Consider the following 21,508-nt stretch of genomic DNA (forward strand, 5'->3'; position numbering starts at 1 on the left):
TTTTATGTCTTCTTCCTCAAGGTACAAGCCAAGTGTGTAAACGTTCTTTAGCTCCCCTAATACTTTGTTCTCAATTTTTTCTTGGATTCGACTACCCATCCTATTTGGCTTCCATATATTCCCAATCTGTTATCTCCCCCCAATTCCTGCTTTTTTCTATCTTGCATTTTCAATAGCTTCCCTTTGGGGAGAATCTATGACTTTTTGGAGGGACATTTTTCCCCCTCTTCAGGTCTTGTTAAATAGAGTGGCTTTTATATGATAGCATTGCATACTAAATGTATGGTTCTGAAGGCCTATATCTGGATTTTAAACCACTCCAGTGGTTTAGCAGGTTATATCATAATATCACACTACTGTGTAATTTGGCACTCAGAATCTCTCCATTTTGGTATCTGTGAACAGTTCAAAGGGTCATAGTTATGACTGTAACATTACCAATTTGGAACTGAAAATGCTTCGGAAGGGAATATACTTATTTTAAATGTGGTATGTTTAAACTGCTCAGTGTTTTCTCCCTGGAAAGTAAATTTCAGGGGAAAATGTTTGAATTTCCAATTTCAAAGACATATGAAAAATTCAATTTTTTATTTTTTCAAATTGTCTTTTAGGCAAATCGGAATTGCATAGCAATTGCTTCTAGCCACGACGTCCAAGAACTAGATGTTTCTGCTATTCTGGCTACACAAATCTATACCTGGGTGGATGATGAAATGGAAGCAGAGACAAAAGGGTATATATTTTTCAGCTTTTATTAAAACATTTTGCAATGTGAGAGGTGGTACTCAACAAGCAGAATTGTCCTAAGAATTTTTTTTTTAATTACCTTCCAGTTTCCCAAGTGGGCAGCATCCTGGACTTGTGGGATTAGATGGGGATAGGAATAAGGGGATAAGGCTAGAGGCGATGGGTGTTAGGAGAGAAAAGAGCATTATTTGTCTTTAGCTCATGGTAGGCAGGGAACGTTTCTACCAACTCTGTTGTAGTGTACTCTCCCAAGTTCTTAGTACAGTGCTCTGCACAAAGTAAGAGCTCAATAAATACGATTGACTGGGGTATGGGGAAGGGGAAACCAAAGCAGAACTCTGGAACTATCCTGAGCCTCGTTGCGGGCAGGGGATGGGTCTGTCGACTGTTCTATTGTACTCTCCCAACCGTTTGGACAGAGTTCTGCGCACAGTGCTCAGTAAATACCATTGGTGGTGATGGTGATGATGAAACTAAAGAAAGTGTTCTTTCTGTTTCTTCATTTGCATGGGAAAAGAGGCAGCAGCATTTTTGAGAAGCAACATGGGGTAGCGAATAGCGCACAAGCCTGGGAGTCAGAAGGCCCCGGGTTTTAATCCCCGCTCTGCCACTTGTCTGCTGTGTGACCTTGGGCAAGTCTCTTAACATCCCTATGCCTCAGTTCCCTCATCTGTAAAATGGGGGTTGAGACTGTGAGTCCCACATGGGACAGGGACTGTGTCCAACCTGATTTGCTCGATTCCATCCCAGTGCTTAGTACAGTGCCTGGCACATAGTAAGCGCTTAACAAGTGCCACAATTATTATTAGGCATTTAAAATGTGCTATGGGATGGGAAGAATCCATGGACATGTATTCAGGCGCAGTCCCTGGCCCAAGGGGCTTCGCTCTCTAAAGGACAAGAGGGGACAGCCACACGAGGATAGTGCTTAGTACAGTGCTCTGCACACAGTTAAGCGCTCAATAAATATGATTGACTGAGGAAAAGGCAACAATTAAAATGTCAGAATCAGAAGCCCTGTGACCTGGTGGATAGAGCATGGGCTTGGGAGTCAGAAGGATCTGGGTTCTAACCCTGGCTCTGCCACTAACCTGCTCTGTAACCTTGGGTAAGTCACTGCACGTCTCTGTGCCTCGGCTACCTCGTCTGTAAAATGGGGATTAATTCGTTACCTCGTCTGTAAAATGGGGATTAATTCTGTGAACCCGCTGTGAAACATGAACTGTATCCAACCTGATTAGCTTATATCTTCCCCAGTGCTTAGTACAGTGTCTGGCACATAGTAAGCGCTTAACACATACCATAAAAAAGAACCTTTATAAGCAGACTAGAACCACTGAATAGTATAAAGCAGCCTGGCTCAGTGGAAAGAGCCCGGGCTTGGGAGTCAGAGGTCATGGGTTCTAATCCCGGCTCTGCCGCTTGCCAGCTGTGTGACTTTGGGCAAGTCACTTCACTTCTCAGTGCCTTAGTTCCCTCATCTGTAAAATGGGGATGAAAACTGTGAGCCCCACGTGGGCAACCTGATCACCTTGTATCCCCCCAGCGCTTAGAACAGTGCTTTGCACATAGTAAGTGCTTAACAAATACCACCAATAATAATAATGAGTGCAACTCAGAAACCCCCATAATCTCCTCAGTTGCACGGGAGATTCTAGCCACCCTGTGCTCCTTTGACATAAGGAAGCGGGAGATGGAGAGTGAAGGGGTTGCCTTAGATTTCAGACAGCTCTGTGCCTGAAATAAATGAAAATAGGTCTCTGAAGTCGATCAGTCAGTCGTATTTATTGAGCATTTCCCGTATACAGAGCGCTGTACTAAGCATTTGGGATAGTACCCGATAACAGTCGGTAGACACGTTTCTTGCCCACAACAAACTTCCAGTCTAAAGGCATTAAAACTCGACAGAAGAGTCAATTTACAATTCCTTTCCTCTTTTGGCTAATGAACATTTGTAGTGCTGACGATTTCTTGGTCATACACACTCGTGAAGATATAGCACCTGTTCAAGGTACCACACCTTACACGCCTAGTAATCCTGGCACGCCGATCAACATGCCCTGGCTTGGAAGTACACAGACTGGCAGAGGGGCGTCTGTGGTAAGTGCTTTTTTTTTCCCCTTAAATATTGGAGGCAGGTGAAGGGAGGTCGTGAGGAGAGTGTCTAGTTTATAGGCCAGAATCATACGAGGTTATAAATTCATATTAGGTAAATAAGCGAACGCCCGGTCAGTTACAAAAGTCAACATTGTAAATGATTATCCGAAAAGTACAAATAGTGGCTAGCATTCTTCATGGATAACTTCAGATTGGAAACTTGACTAGGAAATGAACTGAATAATGGCCACCTTTTAATGGCCAAAAAATAGCAGCAACATCTGTCTTGAGAGAGTGCGTGGGTATATTTTTTTTTTTTGGTGTGAGCCACATGTTTGCTCCATTTTGAACCCAGTTTTCACCATGCAACCTCCGAACAGAGAAGCTGTATGGCACAGTGGCTAGGGCACGGCCCTGGAAGTCAGAAGGTCGTGGATTCTATTCCCAGCTCTGCCGCTGTCTGCTGTGTGACCTAGGGCAAGTCACTTCACTTCCTCTGTGCCTCAGTTACCTCATCTGTAAAACGGAGATTGAGACTGTGAGCCTCACTTGGGACAGGGATGTGTCCAACCCAATTTGCTGGTATCCACCCCAGTGCTTAGCACACTGCCTGGCACATAGTAAGCACTTGAAAATACCATCATTATCATTATGTTCAGTGCTGCTGTCTCCCTCACTTTACTTCTGGTTGAATGGTTTGTCCGTTCTGACGTTGGGGTCTTTTTTGACTGTGAAAGACAACATGTATCTCACAGGTGTTCTTAGATAATGTTCAGTGGACCCCAATGCCTAACATTACTGACAGACCTAATGGTCAGCCATTACTTACTAGATGAACTTTGTAGCTCAGTGATGCCTTGAGGTTGAATGGGAATCACGTGGCTCGGCATTGCCTGGTGGGATAGGCATTTTGATTTCCTGCTGTTCGAGAGGCCTCTTAGACCCTTCGGCTAGCAGCTTTTCTGTTTTCATTATCATTAGTAGTACTAGTATGGTATTTGTTAAGCACTTACACTTTATCAAGCCCTGTTCTAAGTGCTGGGGTAGATACAAGTTAATCAGATTGGTCATAGTCCCTGTCCCACATGGGGTTCACAGTAAGCAGAAGGGAGAACCGGTATTTAATCCCCATAGAATAGATGAGGAAACCGAAGCCCAGAGATGTAAAGTGAATGTCCCAAGGTCACAAGTAGGCAGTCGGCAGAGAATCCACATCCTCTGTGGATTCCGTGCTGTTACCACCTGGCTATGCGGATCAAAAATGTTGGGGTTTTTTTCAATTTCATTTGCTTCCCAGATTATCCGTGGCCTTATCGATCATTGAGCCTGATGAATGATAATCACCAAATCCAGCGACTGTGAGGTCTTAGAGAGCATCTATGGCTGAATGGTTATTCGAACTCTGCCATTAATGTCGTCGACAGCAAATCACACACAGTATTCCAAATCCTTAGAGAAATGTACTTCAAGGAACAACATGTCTATATGTGAGGATTCCCTGGCTAGAGTATGAAGATTCCATGTAGACATATAGGAATGGTGGAAAAATACCAAGACAGTATATATTAACCTTAGAAGCCAGAGGTGCCTAGGAGGCAGAGTGTTGGCCATATAGCAGAATCTCCGTGGACCAGATGGTGGTCAGTCAGTGGTATTTATTGAGCGCTTACTGTGTGCAGAGCACTGTACTAAGTACTTGAGAGAGTACAGTAGAACAGAGTTCGTAACGGTCCCTGCCCACAATGAGTTGACAGTCTAGAGCATGGAAGGGAAACTGATCTTCTGGAAACAGGAACACTTTTCAGCAATGAAAATGGGAACTAGGATACCATTATTAGACAGATGCAACAGATAAAAACCAAACTGCCAGTATTGACTTGAAAGGCACGTAGTTGATCACACTGATGAATGAACTCAGAGGCCAGATAATCAGGGTAGTCATCAGACTGAGCATCAGGGTGCCCAGAACACTTGGGATTCATACCAGCAGGATCAGGTTTTAAAGTCCAGACAGCACTCAACCCGAGAACTTTCAGTGAAAAGCAGCCAACAAAACTGTTGAACAAGGAATTGTACAGAAAGCCTCTTTAGTACCATCCATAAAAATTAAACTAATAATTACACATGCATGTAATTGAAAAGTACATTTGTGCATATGAGTGATAAAGAGAGGGTGTTAATTTACTGGAGCGGGGGGGTTTCTCCCATACTAAGGTGTTTTTCTTGGTACATGCTTAAATTGGCTCTAATATTCAGGTAGGCCAGGGTTTTCTGTATTAATATTTAGGAATTGAGGTCTAGAAGTCTAAAAAAAAAAAAGTAGTTCTACTCAAAGTTCAATTAATACTTCATGTATTCATATCAAATTGTTTCATAAAGTAACTAAAACTACTGGGCATTTCAAATATTTTTATACCAACAAAAATTATGTGTCATTAATTATTATGGGTGGTGATCCACAAATGCAGAATTCTAAATGAGGAAGTTGTACCACTGCTAAAAAAAAAAAAAAAAATGTCTCCCACCTGAATTAATTTATTATACAGCTTAATGGAATCACTCAATCATTCAAATTTTTTTTTTTAATGGCAGGAATATATAAAGTATTGAATAAATCATTTTACTTTAAAACTAACCTCTATTTTAAGTAATGAAGGGGCTTAATGGGGTAAGAAATAATAAAAGCGATGCTGCTATTGACAAAAGTGAATTTGGGTATGTGTTTACTTTTAGTCTTCATCACTTATTTCCAGAGCATTCAAAGTGGAACCTGTATTACTGTCCAAAATCACATAGAAGCTTTGGATTCTTTCTTTTCTTCATCATTTTCGTATTTCCTTACTCATGTTTGCAGACTATTCTGTAGCCTTTTGTGTTTGTGTGTTTGCCCTGGAAATATTTTTCATGAAATGATTCCTTATTAATCATGAAAAAAATTAGCTTTTATAAAACAATTGGACTGAAACCGGCTGCCTTTTTTTCAAATGATCAGTTTTGTTAAATCACCCTAGAGTAAATTTACCTAAGACACATTAAGCTGCTCAGGCTGGTAACTCGGGAGAATTTTCCATTTACTCTAGTTGGAAGGGATGCAAATTCTTTTCTTAATCACATCAATTTATTGACAAATGTAAGGGGAGCGAGATGTCGGAATATGGGGGCTCTCGTGTCATGTGACTTCTCTTAGCCCACCTGTGCCTTCTGGATGTTCATGCTCTGTTTAGTCAAGGGATGGAAACAATTGGAGGGCGGTGGGTGTTTTTTTGTTTGGTTGGTATTTTTGGTGGGTTTTTTTTTTCCCCATTACCTGCATGGCTGATTTGCTCTCTTCTCTGCTACAATAGAGCAATGGGCAATAAAGGTACTAGGCACATTCTATGAATAGCTTATATTGAATTTCCCATCACTCGCTTTTTCTGTCACAGATGATGGGTCATTTAAGCTATCCAGGTTATGATTAGGAAACAAGCAATTCCAGACTGATACCCTTCCAATTGAAAAAAAAAATGTCTACTTTTTTTACATGTTTCTGCCTGTCTTTCTTATCTTACAATATTCAGGGGTTTACCAATAAATTTACTGGAATCAGAAAAGAATTGACGAGGAAGGAGGTAAGACTGAAGTCTTGAGGAGAATTTGTGCCTAGCTCCTTAGTGAAGCAAATGGTTTAAACAGTCATAATTGTAAAATTTGTACTCTGTTGAACATTTTCCTGGTACTGAAGGGTTACTTCAATTGTCAGTAGGAGTCACATGAGAAGAAACAATGCATTACCCACCATTATCCAAATTCAGTCCAGTCGTCAGAGTTTCTAATATGTTTACCAAACTTGAAAAATCCTTGTTTGCTTTACAGATGATTAAGAAAGCTATTAATAACGTCAGAAGAATGGCTTCTCACCCGACACTTCCTTACTGTAAGTTGATTGTACTAGTGATATCTTAAAGATCTAGCCTTTGAAAGTGGAGTAGTTTAAGATGCCAAATTGGATTTTACATTTTTTGGAAATAATTCATTTTATGTTAGAAATACTCAAAAATTAGGATCAAAGAAGTAAATATAGAGAAGGAATTTAGTTTTTAAGAACTTATGTACTCTGTCAAATCAAAATAATGAGGTTTTTAATATTGTATTAGCAATATTATATTAGTAATAGTTTAATATGAAAAACCTCTGAAGATCCTGGGCAATGTGTAACTTAAATGATCTTGTGGCAACCAGTGATTAAGTCCAATCAAAACTTGATTTGGACCATCTTGCTTATATTCAGTATCACTGATTTATATTCATATTTCCCAGGGGGGTTTTAGCGCTAATGATGAAATTATTATGAAGAGCAACAACTTCATAATTTTGAAAACGGTATAATTTTTAGTTAATATTCTTAGGTATGTTTAGATATGACTGAAGCTGCCATCAGGAACATTAAGGAATAGTTTTTGAAGCAGCTAAAAGCAATGAAAGGAAATTTTAGAAACTTAAGGGCAATTGTCACATCCCAAGTTTATTCATATTTTAAGATTTAACTCTGTCCAACAATGTCACAAGAACGAAAAAAACCCACCTTGATTCTGCTCTGAAAATAAACACAAAAAATGAACTGTTTGGTACACGTTTTTTCCTGACACACCATTACCCAAATAAATATACCAGAAATGTTATTTAAAATCAGCTTTCTTTTTACTTGACCAACAGAAATGTTGGTCAGCCACAACTTCAGGGTTGCCTTCATAAATTGCAGCTTGCTTTAATGCTTCATTAGGACAAACTCATTTAAAATGAATGGTAGAATGTGTTTATGTATATGCTTACATATAAACCTGTGCTCACACAAGATAGGGACCTCAATCCGTCAATTACTGACATTGAAGTAAACATGGACAAATCACTTGAAACTTTGTACCTTAATTTCCACTTCTGTAAAAGGTGGGTAGTAACATCTGCTGCTCCCTTCCTCACCGGATTATTGGAGGACTGAATGCAATCAACTACAAGAAAAAGCACTAGGAGATTAAGAGCACTGTTATGAATTTAAGATATTATTTGTGTTTTTAAATGCAGAAAAATGTTGATTAGAGTGTTTCATTTTGCTATACAAAGAAACTTTAGTCCTTTGTAATTATTTAAAATGTTACTAACACCTAAAATAATTCCCCAAATTTCTCAATAAAATTATTAATTATTAGGAGGAGGAGGAGGATGATATTTAAGTGCTTACTATGTAGCCAAGCACTGTACTGAGTGCTGGGTTAGATATAAGATAATCAGGTGGGACACAGTCACTCTCCCACATGGAGCTCCCTGGCATTTTTCTAAGAATGCACTAGCATTTTTTTAAGAAAAGGACATTTCTAGGAATCTCAACACATTCAAGGAGTGTTTAAATGTAACTCTTTGAATTATAATTAATGTAAAACTTCAGGCAAATCCCACATCAGCAGAAACTGATGAAACCATTTCACATAACTCATGCCTCTTTAGAATCATCTTTCCTTTCTAAAATTTGTCTTGATTTTTTTTTAAATATGTGAATAAAGGAGTAAAACATCTGTGTCTTTCTACTCTAGATCTGACTGGAGCTCAAGATGGAAGTGTGAGGATGTTTGAGTGGGGACATTCCCAACAAATAACTTGTTTCCGATCTGGTGGTAATTCGAGGGTGACGAGAATGAGATTTAACTATCAGGGAAATAAGGTAGGCTAAAGAACTGTAAATTTGCTGAGCCCACTAGTTTTTCAGGAGCCTATTGTACCTGGTACTTTTCTGCTTAAAATACTTCTTATTCATTTGGGATATAGTTTGATAATTGTATGTCTGGCTGGGGAGAAACATTTGACCATATTGGTTACTTTTCTAGTGACACCCACAGCTAGACAGTTTTGGGGTTGCCCCTGGCATAAGCACCAATTCCCCTAGCACTTCAGCCAAGACTAAAGCCAGTAAACTGTCCTACCTCATCAGCAAATTGAGCGAGTGAGCTTCCCTGTTGGGTGCTAGAAAGGCACCAGTGGCTAGGGAGCCTTCTGACTGTTCTCCCCAGTAAAACAGAGGAAGAAACTGGAGCGACAGGTGAACGTCAAGAATCCTGCTCTTTTTTTTCCTCTCTTCTTACACCCTACCCCCACCTCATGCCCCACCATTTTCTTCTTGAAGGGCCTGAATGCTCACAGATGGATAAGGAGCCCAAAGAGGAAGACCAGAGGCTGGACATGGGGGGATGAGGGGTGGAAATAAAACAGAACAGTACTGATCTCTACTGGCCCATCTGCCGTTTTCCTACATTTTTCTTCCATATCCCTGCACTTGCCTGGACCGTTGGGTCAAAAAGACACGGTCAAGGTGGGGAATCCAAGCTGAGTTGTCTCTCTCCCCAATTCTAGATTTTGAGCTCGGGATTGGGTAGGGATTGTCTCTATTAGAACCCATGACCTTCTGACTCCCCAGCCCGTGCTCTATGCACTACGTCATGCTGCGTCTTAGTAGTAGTAGACTCTAAGCTCATTATGGGCAAGGAATGTGTCTGTCAACTCCATGGTATTGTACCTCTCCCAAGCACTCAGTACAGTGATTGGCAAATAGTACGTTGATAGTACGTATTGAACTCCCACTGGGTGTGGTGCTGTGCATTGCACCAAACACTGTAGAAGGTAGAGAAGCAGCATGGCTTAGTGACTAGAGCACTGGCCTGGGTGTCAGAAGGTAACAGGTTCTAATCCCGGCTCTGCCACTTGTCTGCTGTGTGACCTGGGACAAGTCGATTCACTTCTCTGTGCCTCAGTTACATCATCTGTAAAATGGGGATTACGATTCTGAGCCCCAAGTGGGACAGAGATTATGTCCAACCCAGTTTGCTTGTATCCACCCCAGCAGTTAGTAATAATAATAATAATGGCATTTTTAAAGTACTTGATACATAGTAAGCTCTTAACAAATACCATTATAATAATGTTGGTATTTGTTAAGCGCTTACTATGTGCAGAGCACTGTTCTAATCGCTGGGGTAGATACAGGGTAATCAGGTTGTCCCACATGAGGCTCACAGTCTTAATCGCCATTTTACAGATGAGGTAACTGAGGCACAGAGAAGTTAAGTGACTTGCCCACAGTCATACAGCTGACAAGTGGCAGAGCGGGGATTCAATACAATACAATACAATACCTGCCCTCAAAGAGCTTACATTCTATAAAATGCATACCCTCCTTCAAAACACACACACACACACACACACACACACCTTGCATTAAAAGATGCTGCATTAGAACTTCCCCCTGTTGCTTCTGTAGATATAAAAATACCTAGTCTTTTCCTAAATTTGACTTGAACAGGGGTACACTGTTGATTTTGATGCTTGTCCTTAAAGATTAATAGCGTAGTCTGAGCGGTGAGTTCAGTTTCATTCTAACAACTGACTGCACGAGGGCCAGGTCCTTGGGTGTCATCTGAATAGCGGTGGTAGTTGAAACCATGGGAGAGAATGGAGAATCGAAGGGAACCTTGAACTGAGCCGTGAGGGACTTCATTCATTCTATGGTATTTTTTGAGCACTTATTGGGTGCAGAGCACTGTACTAAGTGCTTGGAAAGCAAAATTCAGCCATAAAGAGAGAATCCCTGCCCACACCAGGCTTACGGTCTAGAAGGGGACTTCCACGGTTAGGGCATAGAAGGCAGAGAAGGAGTAATCAGAGAATGAGGAGGAGAACTAGGAGGGGATGGCATCAGCGAGCCAAGTGGTGGCCCTCTAGGCTCAGTTCTGGGTCCCTTCTAATTCATTCAATAGTATTTATTCAATAGTATTTATTGAGCGCTTACTATGTGCAGACCACTGTACTAAGCACTTGGAATGTACAAATCGGCAACAATTCTAATTCTAATTCTAATCTCCATCTACACCCACTCCCTTGGAGAACTCATTCGCTCCCATGGCTTTAGCTGCCACCGCTGTGTGGATGATTCCCAAGTTAACATCTCCAGCCCATCTCTCTCTCTCTCTCCCTCTCTGCAGTTTCGCATTTCCTCCGGCCTTCAAGACATCTCTACTTGAATGTCCCGCCGACACCTCAAACTTAACTTGTCCAAAACAGAAGTCCTTATCTTCCCACCCGAACCCTGTCCTTCCCCTGACTTTGCCAGCACTGTAAACAGCACCACTATCCTTCCTGTCTCACAAGCCTGTAATCTTGGCATTATCCTTGGCTCTTTTCTCGCATTCAGCCTACGTATTCAATCCATCGCTAATCCATCCTGCCAGTTCGACCTTCACAACATCACTAAAATCTGCCCTTCCCTCGCCAACCAAACTGCTACCACGTTAATCCAAGCACTTAGTCTTTCCTGCCTTGATTACTGCATCAGCCTCCGCTTACCTCCCAGCCTCCTGTCTCTTCCCACTCCACTCCATACTTCACTCTGCTGCCCGTATCACTTTTCTACAAAAATGTTCTGGCCATGTTTCCCCACTCCTCAAGAACCTCCATTGGTTGCCCATCCACCACCGCATTGAACAGAAACTCCGTACCATCGACTTTAAAGCACTCAATCACCTTGCCCCCTCCTACCTCACCTCTCTCCTCTCCTAATACAACCCAGCCCGCACACTTCGCTCCTCTAATGCCAACCTTCTCACCTTACCTTGATCTTGTCAATCTCGTCGCCGACCTCTCACCCACATCCTGCCTCTGGCCTGGAATGCCCTCCCGCTTCATATCCTACAATTACTCTCTCCCCTTTCAAAACCTTATTGAAGGCACATCTCCTCCAAGAGGCTTTCCCTAAGGCCTCATTTCCTTTTCTTCCATTCCCTTCTGCATCATCCTGACTTGCTGCCTTTATTCATCCCCCCTCCCAGCCCCACAGCACTTGCGTACATATCTGTAATTTTATTTATTCATATTAATGCGTCTCTCCCCTTCTAGACTGTAAGCTTGTTGTGGGTAGGGAATGTGTTTGTTATATTGTACTCTCCCAAGTGCTTAGTACAGTGCTCTGCACACAGTAAGCACTCAGTAAATATGAATGACTGACTAGTTCGAGGCTTCCTAAGGAAAGTTTAGCAGGTCAAGAGCCCCTTTTCCCTGAAAGTCTCCATCCTTCCACTCCTTTCCACTAGCTAGGGAGTTGAGGAGATAAAGAACAAAGCTCTGCCCACAGTACGTGCTCAATAAATACCATTGATTGAATTCTCACAGGCAGGACCCCTACTAATAAATTGTCAGAGCCCAAGAGAGTGACTCGCGTTCTCATGATGCAATGGGGAAAACAAAACAAAACAAAAACTCTTTCGTTGAAAGGATTGACCATATATTTAGGATTGACCAGTACATAGGATTGCTACTTGTCAATGCCACCAACCAATCAGTGGTATCTATTGAGCGCTTACTGTTTGCCAAGCACTTCCCCTTAATCTCCTGTTGAGAGTAGATATGTTCCCTGCCCACATGGCGCTTACAGTCTAGAGGGAAAGACAGACATTAATATAAATTACGAATGTATACATAAGTGGTATGGGGCCAAGGCTTAGGTGGATATCAAGTGCTTAAAGAGAGACGCAGAAGGGAGAGAAAATAGGGGAAAAGAGGGTTTCGTTGGGGAAGGCTTTTTGGAGATGTGATCTTAATAAGGCTTTGAAGGTGGGGAGTGTAGTAGACTGTCGTACACAAAGCGGGAGGGAATTCCAGGCCAAAGCATCAGCGCCAAGATAGATGAGATCGAGGTTCAGCGAGTAGGCTGGCATTACAGGAGCAAAGTTTGTGGATTGGGTTGTAGTAAGAAATCAACAAGGGAAGGTAGAGAGGGGTATTGCTGATGGAGGGCTTTGAAGCTGGTGGTGAGGAGTTTCTGTTTAACATAGAGATGGATGGACCAACACTGGAGGTTCTTGAGGAGTGGGGAGACACAGACTAAATGTTTCTTTTAGAAAAACGATCCAGTCAGAGTGAAGTAAGGACCGAAGTGGGGAAGAGACAGGAGGTCGGTAGGTCAGTGAGGAGGTTGACGCAGTAGACAAAGCGGGATAGGATTAGGGCCTGGATCGGTGTAATAGCAGTTTGGTTGGAGAGCGAAAGGGCTGATTGTAGTGACAGGATTTGGTGCCCCCAACTTGGTATCTAAAGTTTTCAGCTGTACTTCCTATAACGTGTGTTTATGCTCTATGTTTGGAACTGTTATCCTAGGAACTACATCTTTTGCTAATCCAAAGTATTTAGCAACCTTGCTTGTCAGAGATTTGTATCATTTTGTTCCCAATTTCCTGGACTGAGTCCCTGCTTACCCTAGATAGTTATAGTCTGTTGGAAATGCCAGTTTCTCCCACCAGTGTTCAATTGAGAGGGTCTTTATACTTGCTCCCCTTTTGCCTTAATTCTGAGCTCTCTCCCTCAGTTCTAATCTATTTATTTCACTCCAACCTCAGTCCCAACACTTGAATTTATGGGCTGATTGAATTGTACAAATGATGAGACTTTTGCAGTGGCCAGGTGGACACCTTCTCAGCCTTGGATACTTTTCGTAAATCAAGGAGTTTTTGTGGACTTTTCAGAATTGAGCTAGAATTCAAGATTTACTATAGAAATAACTGTCATCAGGAACTGCTTTCCCAGGGTTGCCAGATGTTCCTTATTTTGTTGCTTTATGAAGATTGCCCAGAAGGGTCTTCGGTGAGGAATAGGATAAATTGTCGCACATTTGAGTGGCCCAAATTCTGCCTTTCTGCGGGAGCAGAAAACAGGTGAGGTTGGATAGGAGCTGAAATCTGGCTGTCCTATGCTGTCCCACTTGTCAGAGATGAGAGTTGCCATTTGGTTATTTTTCTTAAAAAATCTTGGGAAACAGATCAGTAAACATCTGTTTCCTTGTAAAAGTGTAGCACATTAATGTACTAAATTGCGCCTTAAAAGACGAACAGATTGCCTGATTGTGTATTATGAGTTTTAAATCCTTTCTCTAATATTTTTCTCTCCTAAGTTTGGAATTGTTGACGCTGATGGATACATAAGTCTGTATCAGACCAACTGGAAGTGTTGTCCAGTTACAGGAAGCATACCTAAACCATACCTGGTAAGCTATTTTGGGGGAAACTTTCTAAGAGCATCCAATATTATGAAGGTCTATTGGCTTTTGAAATTGAAATATCTTAGAAGGGTATATTTCTATCTTCTATACTGGATGAAAATTTGCATCATAGGATGGGATTTTTTAATCTGTGTAACAGTATCCAGTCCAGCTTTCAAAGCAAAATTAACTCTCTACTTGTGCAGAAGCAGCATGGCCTAGTGGAAAGAGCACGGGGCTGAGAGTCAGAGGACCTGGGTTCTTACCCCGGCTCCACCACTTACCTGCTGTGTGACCTCGAGCCAGTCACTTCACTTCTCTGGTCCTCAGTTCCCTCATCTGCAAAATGGAGATTCAGTACCTGTGCCCCTCCTGTGGGCCCCATGTGGGACCCAATGATCTTGTATTTGCCCCAGCACTTAGCATAACGCTTGGCACATAGTAAGCGCTTAACAAATGCCACAATTATTATTGCGACTAACAATAATAAAGAATAATTTAGCACATTTTAGTAGACACCAATATCAAAAATCAGTGTTCTTAAAGGGTGGGAAAAAAAAAACATTTTAAAGCTTTTCTAGTGGCTGAAAATAAGCAGTAACTTTGCTTGATAGTGTCTTATCATACCTTTTATTAAATTTGTCATAAAAATTGTTTCATAATACTCACAGCCAACTCTTTGTTACCCTTAGTGTTGAGACAGGGGCACAAGGATTTACTGGATTAGTTTCCAGTTACATTTTAACAAATGATTTCAACCTGTCTCCCCAAGTGAATTTTTTTTAGTACTATAAACAGAGAGCTAAGCTAGAGGTTGTGAATTTCAGCTGTTTTAAATTTCCATATCCCACCCTCCGTTGAAGGCCCTTATAAGTAGTGAAGTAGCCGAAAGACAGGTAGCAAACTAACCCCAAACTAAATAATCAGCACCGTAATCACTGAGAGTTGATTTTATATGAAATTTCATCAGTTCTCTTCTCACTCTGTGTGATCTGTAATTTTCCAGACATGGCAGTGTCATAGCAAAACAGCAAATGATTTTGTTTTCATCAGCTCCTCTTCTTTGATAGCCACAGCTGGTCTGTCTACTGATAACAAGTAAGCGTTTGTATTCCTTTTTTTAAGTGTAAATGTATGAAAAGTTTTTGATGAGCCCAGTGCTTCTCCCTGCGTAGGGGGAGATGGGGTTAATTGCAGAGGGCACATTTTTCCTCTCTCCTCTGTTCTGACGGCCATACATAATGGGCTCTCCAGTCGGCTGTGATTTGTCTGTTGCACCACCACGGTTTTCTGATGCTATCCGGTTGTTGGAGAAAATAGAGGATGAGGCCAGAGGGCTGTTGGGAAAATGCATTGTCGTGTCTACTGGAAAAAGAAGTGGGGCATTGGTCTCATCATTTTTATTAACTGATGAGTGTTTTTCCGATAAGATTTGCATGTACCAATTGAAGGCGAGGCATTGTACCTACTATAGAAACTGAGGAATACGTATTGCATTTTATTGGTTTATTTCCCCGCCCCCATCAGGTATAAGACCTTTTGTATCTTTTTCTCAATTGTTGGTGCCCACTTCACGGGTGAAGCGGGTAACTATTCTCATGGAGTTGGCAATGGTAATGGCTTCACCCCCGCAGGGTTTTGGGCAGGGTGGGCAGCCTTAGCCAAGAAAGGAGCCCTTCGAAGCCAAGAAAGGACTCTGTGGAACCAAGATGGCAGCTCCACCTCCCTCCCCCTGCCTACAGGAAGCAAATGATGCCATGTTTCTGGCCTTCATAGGGCACCGGGGTGTGAGGGCAATTGGGGGGCTAGATGTCCCACTTCCCACCCTGCTCCCCCAGGCGTATCGAGGACAGGATCGGGGATTCTAGCTATGGGGAAGCTGCCACCGTTGGACTGAACTCTCTATTAACGGAGCAGGATTGTTTCCGTGGCGCCAGCAGCCGTTGGCTGTCAAATCCTGGCCCGAGAGCAGTGGCTTTGGAGCAGAAGTGAGAGGATCCTCTCACACCTGGCCCCCGTTCACGCCCGATGAGGACCTAAAAGTGGTAGCCGAGGAGGAGGCGGCAGCTCTCCTCCTTTAATACCATACCTTTGGCTTCTTCATCCTCCTCCTCTCTTTCTGTCCTCCTCCCTCCTCTTCTGTTCCCTTCTCCCCGCCTCTTCAAAGCCTTGGATCCGCAGAGCTTCACCTCTAGGTTTGTCCCCACACTCAAAAGAAAAAGTTGGCCATCCGGTCTTGATAGTAGCGAGTCTGCCCTATGGGGAGAAATGTGAATTAATTAATTTGTGAAATCGGAAGGTGTCAGTATCTAAAATAATAAAGCTCTATTCCTCAAGCTTTATTCTTGAAATGTGCTTGGGATAGAGTCATAAACCCCATCTTTCCCTAACCATCTTTCTTAGGGATGAGTCTGAAGAAAGATGGTTTGGTGTTCTTGCTGCCTTCTCCTTCATCCTCCCTCCTTCCAGGAACAACTAGCTATGCATATGAAGAGCCCCAGTAACTGTGGAATATTTATGATTTTGTCAAAGTATAAGAGAGTTTCCAAGACAAATGCCCTCCCTTTCAAGAACTAGGTGTTTTTCCTCCTCTAGACTATAAGTTGTATGTGGGAGGGGATTGTGTCGAACAACCTATATTGTACTCTTCCAAGTGCTGAATACAGTGCTCTGTATACAGTAAGTCCTCAAGTAGGGCGGTAGCGGAGGGGATTATTTTTAGTTTTTTATTTAATGAGCCAACTTGTTTTAATTCATTACTGTGGAATGAATCAGTTCAGTTCTCCAGTGCCTGGCAACAGCCCTTCTCTCTCAGTAGCTGTCAGGATTTTGGATTTCTTTCAGACAGTCTGTGAACTTTGAGCCTAGCAGCATCATATATAAAGTGTAGGCCAGCTTTATAATAATAATAATGTTGGTATTTGTTAAGCGCTTACTATGTGCAGAGCACTGTTCTAAGCGCTGGGGTAGACACAGGGTCATCAGGTTGTCCCACGTGGGGCTCACAGTCTTAATCCCCATTTTACAGATGAGGGAACTGAGGCCCAGAGAAGTGAAGTGACTTGCCCACAGTCACACAGCTGACAAGGGGCAGAGCCGGGATTCGAACCCATGACCTCTGACTCCAAAGCCCAGGCTCTTTCCACTGAGCCACGCTGCTTCTCCATCAAACTTGCATTCTGGACGAACCCCCAGCCAATGTTTTGTGGGGCCCAGAGGACAAATGCCTACAATAGGGAAGTGGGTGGAGAGCGATAATTGGTTGAGCCCCCTACTGTCAGCAGCTCTGTTCTTGTCTCCCTGTTGAAGGTGGAAGCCAGATTGGGAGAGGGTCAAGGAGAGAATTATAGAAGTGGAGGCAACGGCAAGGAATTTGGAGAGGAATGGTAGGAGGGAGGTGGAGCGATAACTGGAGGGAGCTGTGGGGTCAAGGGAGGATTGTTTTGGAGGGTTTTGTTGTTTTTTTTTAGGATAAGGGAGATGTTAGCACATTTGAAAGCAGTGGGAAAGTAGCCATTGGAAATTGAACAGTTGGAGATGGCGGTCAGGGCAGGGGCAGGTGACAGGCTTTGGGACTGGGGCAAGAGGAGCCCTGAACTTGCCCCCTCCCAGGCTACCTGGCTGGGCCAGTGGCAGGACTAAAGAGACAGGAAATCTGACCACATTAGGTGGGACAGGGGCAGGGCCAGAAGGGAAGAGGAAAGCGGAAAGGGGGGAAGAAGGGAAACCAGGTCATTCTCCTCTCCTCAAAAGCCTCCATTGCCCCTTCATCTCCGAACCAAGCAGAAACTCCTGAACATTGGCTTTAAGGCCCTCAATCAGTTCTCTCCTCCTTACTCCCCTCTCCCCTCTCTCACTGCACCCCAGCTAGCAAGCACGATTCTATCAGACTCATGTTTGATAATCATACCGTACTCTTCCAAGCAGTTAGAAGAGTGCCGTGCACATAATAAGCACTCAAATACCATCGATTGATTAGTAAACTACTCATATTCCTAGTTATCATCTCTCCTGCCGCCCACCTCTTGCTCATGGCATGTCTGGTGCCAAGAACTCCCTTCCAGGACAGAGGGTGACAGAGACGTTTCTGGCTTGACCCCCGAGCTCAGCGTGGCAAGAGTTAGGCCTCCTGAGTTCTGATGCCCAGTTGCGGAGCTGAGCCGTGTCAACGAGGGAAGAAAACTGAGGCCAATATCTCAGCTCCGCTTCTAGCCCTTGTTCTGCTCCCAGGGGCAGGGTTTACCCGCTCTTTCATAAAGCTCTATGGGCAGAGCCACTAGCTTGACCCCCCACAACGCTAATCTCATGACGAAGATGGCCACTCTCTGCTCTTCAAGGAGTTAGCACTCCTGCTGGAGCCTACGTCTCTGTGGGTGGCTTTATCTTACCCAAATCTCCCTTCCTTCCTCTCACAGTAACCTTGGACCATTGTCCTTTGAAAGCACACTCAGAATATTTCTTCAAGAAAAACATTGCAGTGCGTCATCCCTGCACTTGAATCTGAGACCTTTGGACATGTGCTATTTGCCTCGCCCCCAACCCCACACCACTTATGTACATATCTTTTAAGTTATATACTATAAATTATTTATTCGTATTAATGTCTGTCTCCCCCTCTAGACTGTCAGCGAGTTTTGGGCAGGGAATGTGTCTGCTATTTTTTTTATGGTATTTGTTAAGAGCTTACTATGTGCAAAGCACTGTTCTGAGCTCTGAAGCTCTGTTCTGCTGTATTGTTCGCTCCCAAGCGCTTAGTATGGTGCTCTGCACATAGTAAGCGCTCAGTAAATACCATCGATTGATTGTTCTCATCACCAATTTAATTTTGTTCTATTTAATAATACATTAAGTTGGTGACCATTTGACCAAGAACTTCTTAGGAATTTGCAACTCTTTTCATAACGCTGTTCTTATATGAATGTATAATTTTATAAACCTTCCAGAGGACAACAAGGCACTAAAGAGTGCGAAAGAGCTGACACGTCTCCCAGAGGGAGTAATTTACTACCAGGGAATAACTCTGGGTTTACTAATTACATATAAATCTGTCAATCTTGCTATCAGTTGTGAAACGTTGTAGAGAACAGAACTGTTGGTTATGTAGATAATGGGCTACTTACACTGTATTGGTGACTTGTTGAGCTTTGGAAGAAAAACTTCATTGATAAAATTCAAATTTTCCCTTTTTTCCAGGAACATATGTTTATGGGATACTCTTGTGGCACCAGCTGATAGTTTAGTACATGGTAAGGAAAAAAAATGCATAAATCTTGAAGTTAACAAGATAAACATTGCATTATCCTTGGGAAATTTGCTGTGTAAAATGTCTTCAGTTGAAGAGTTAAATTTTTTGTCTAAATTTCTTCTTATCATCAGTGACTGTGTGTGTGCTTCACTTTGGGATATATTTTAACTCAGGCTTGATGAAACTTGGAATTCATTTCTTTACCAAAGAATGGGAATGTAATGAGAGAGCTGCAATTAACACCATCACTCCGAATGACCTTAACCTAATACTTAAAGAACAGCCAATTAAGAAGCATCAGCCCATGTATTATCGTAAAAGAAAGGAACCGTTGTGTTTGAAATGCAAAATTTAATTAATACGTCCATATGCAAGTTAAAATACCCCCATGAAATAAATGGATATCCTCAAAGATAAGGAAATTTTCTTTTCCCATGCTCAGCATTTGGTGTACTAATCGATTTGAGTATTTTTTGTGCATTTTCAAGTATTTGGCACTGTTAGGGGCCAGACGCCAAACTAGAGAATTTAGTGGCAAAGTCTAGAATGGCACCTTTATGTTCATCTTCCATCTGGTCGAGAGATATCTTGAACTAGGAATTATTTAAACAGACTTCAGGATCTGACCATGGTCCTATAAGTCTATAAGTGTAAGATATCTAGCGTAAGACAGACTTTGGTCCCAGACACAAGCCACAGGGTGATCATTTTACACACCAGTAATGTGTTCACTTTTTTTTCCTTCAGGTACTTAAGTCCTTAGTATGTACCTAGCACTGTACTAAGCGCTGGAATAGATACAGGATCATCAGGTTGGACACATTCTCTGTCCCACATGGGGCTCACAATCTGAGTAGGAGAAAGTAGGATTTAATCCCCATTTGTACCGAGGGATTAAACTGAAGCCCAAACAAGTCGAGTGACTTGCCCAAGGCCACGCAGCAAGCAAGTGGCGGAGCTGGGCTTGGAACCCCAGCCCCCTGCTTAAGTGTTTCTGACATACACCAGAAGCTGGGCATAGATGGGAGACAGAACCTTTCTATCCCTGCGTGAAACATTCATCCAGTTTTCTCCTCCTATTCCCCCCTCATTCCTTTCTATCTTGAAATTACAAACCTGCAAGACCATACCTGGGTGGGTGTGGAATGCCACCAGTCTGGGGTTGGAGGAGGAGATCGGGGAAAGGGTTTCTGCTTAAAAGAGAAGCAGCTTGGCCTAGTGGCAAGAGCACAGGCTTGGGAATCAGAGAACGTGGGCTCTAATCCCAGCTCCACCACTTCTCTGCTGTGCGACCTTGGGCAATTCACTTCATTCTCTGGGCCTCAGTTACCTCATCTGTCAAATGGGAATTAATATTGTGAGCCCCAAGTGGGACAGCCTGATTATTTTGTATCTACCCCAGCGCTTAAACCAGTGCTTGGCACATAGTTAGAGTTTAACAAATACCATAATTATTAAAAAGACTGGCAATTCCAGCCGTAACTCTCTCTTCCACCTGGTCCCGACCAACATTGGGCAGCTGTGGAATTTGTGGGGACGGGGTAGGGGGAGTCTCCTCTGCCTCCACCCCTGTCCTTCCTAGATCTCAAGCACTGGTGCCCCACTCAACCGCCACCGCCACCACCCCCTTTGCACCCTCTCTTCCCCAGCTGTAACATGAGAAGGCATTTGGGACTTGAGCAAATATGTGTGACTGTCTCCCCACCCCCCCACCCCAATCGTAAGCAGCGGCAGGTGTCCAAAGATGGCTCTCTGCAAACCGGACTTGGTGGTCAGCTGATAGCCACATATTTTATTTTATTTTTTTTTTAAAGACAAGAGGTAAAACTGATGGAGCGTTGCCTCATGTTTCCTTCTCATTGAATTTCAGCTTTTACCTGCCATGATAATGGAGCTACCGTGCTGGCGTATGCTCCGAAACATCAGCTCTTACTCTCAGGAGGCAGAAAAGGCTTTACGTGCATGTTTGATCTGCACCAAAGGCAGCAAAGACAGTTTTTCCAAAGCCATGATTCTCCAGTTAAAGCCATTGCCGTGGACCCAACTGAGGATTATTTTGTCACGGGATCTGCCGAAGGCAACATAAAGGTAGGCAACATTCGGATGCCGGATTGAATGCAAAATAAGATCTTTTAAACCTAATGTTCTGAATAGCCCTTGGGACAGTTAATAAGGTGTAAGCAGCTGCCTGCAGGTATACATTTCAAAAATAATTTTATTGAATATTGTTTATTTTGTGGCAGCTTTCACATCTGCATGAAAGTGCCCTAGGGTGCTCAGGTATCGTGATCATCGAAAGATATTTTATTTAGAGCATCTGATTTTCAAAGAGTCGGTCTTAGCTTACCAATCCATCTAATGCTGCAAGT

General features: G+C 42.8%; 1 protein-coding gene across 3 annotated transcripts in view; it reads left to right on the forward strand.

Moving 5' to 3' along the window:
* DMXL1 (Dmx like 1) overlaps window positions 1-21,508 on the forward strand; it is a 153,342-nt gene that overhangs the window by 128,096 nt on the left and 3,738 nt on the right. For all 3 annotated transcript variants that reach the window (XM_029056093.2, XM_029056092.2, XM_039910825.1), the window contains 8 exons: window positions 612-733; window positions 2,706-2,847; window positions 6,700-6,760; window positions 8,412-8,539; window positions 13,808-13,900; window positions 14,901-14,992; window positions 19,088-19,140; window positions 21,010-21,227. In XM_029056093.2, coding sequence (XP_028911926.1) covers window positions 612-733; window positions 2,706-2,847; window positions 6,700-6,760; window positions 8,412-8,539; window positions 13,808-13,900; window positions 14,901-14,992; window positions 19,088-19,140; window positions 21,010-21,227 — 909 coding nt within the window. The remainder of the gene's footprint in view (window positions 1-611; window positions 734-2,705; window positions 2,848-6,699; window positions 6,761-8,411; window positions 8,540-13,807; window positions 13,901-14,900; window positions 14,993-19,087; window positions 19,141-21,009; window positions 21,228-21,508) is intronic.

The sequence above is a fragment of the Ornithorhynchus anatinus genome, chromosome X5 (assembly GCF_004115215.2).
Source record: "Ornithorhynchus anatinus isolate Pmale09 chromosome X5, mOrnAna1.pri.v4, whole genome shotgun sequence".
Taxonomy (NCBI): domain Eukaryota; kingdom Metazoa; phylum Chordata; class Mammalia; order Monotremata; family Ornithorhynchidae; genus Ornithorhynchus; species Ornithorhynchus anatinus.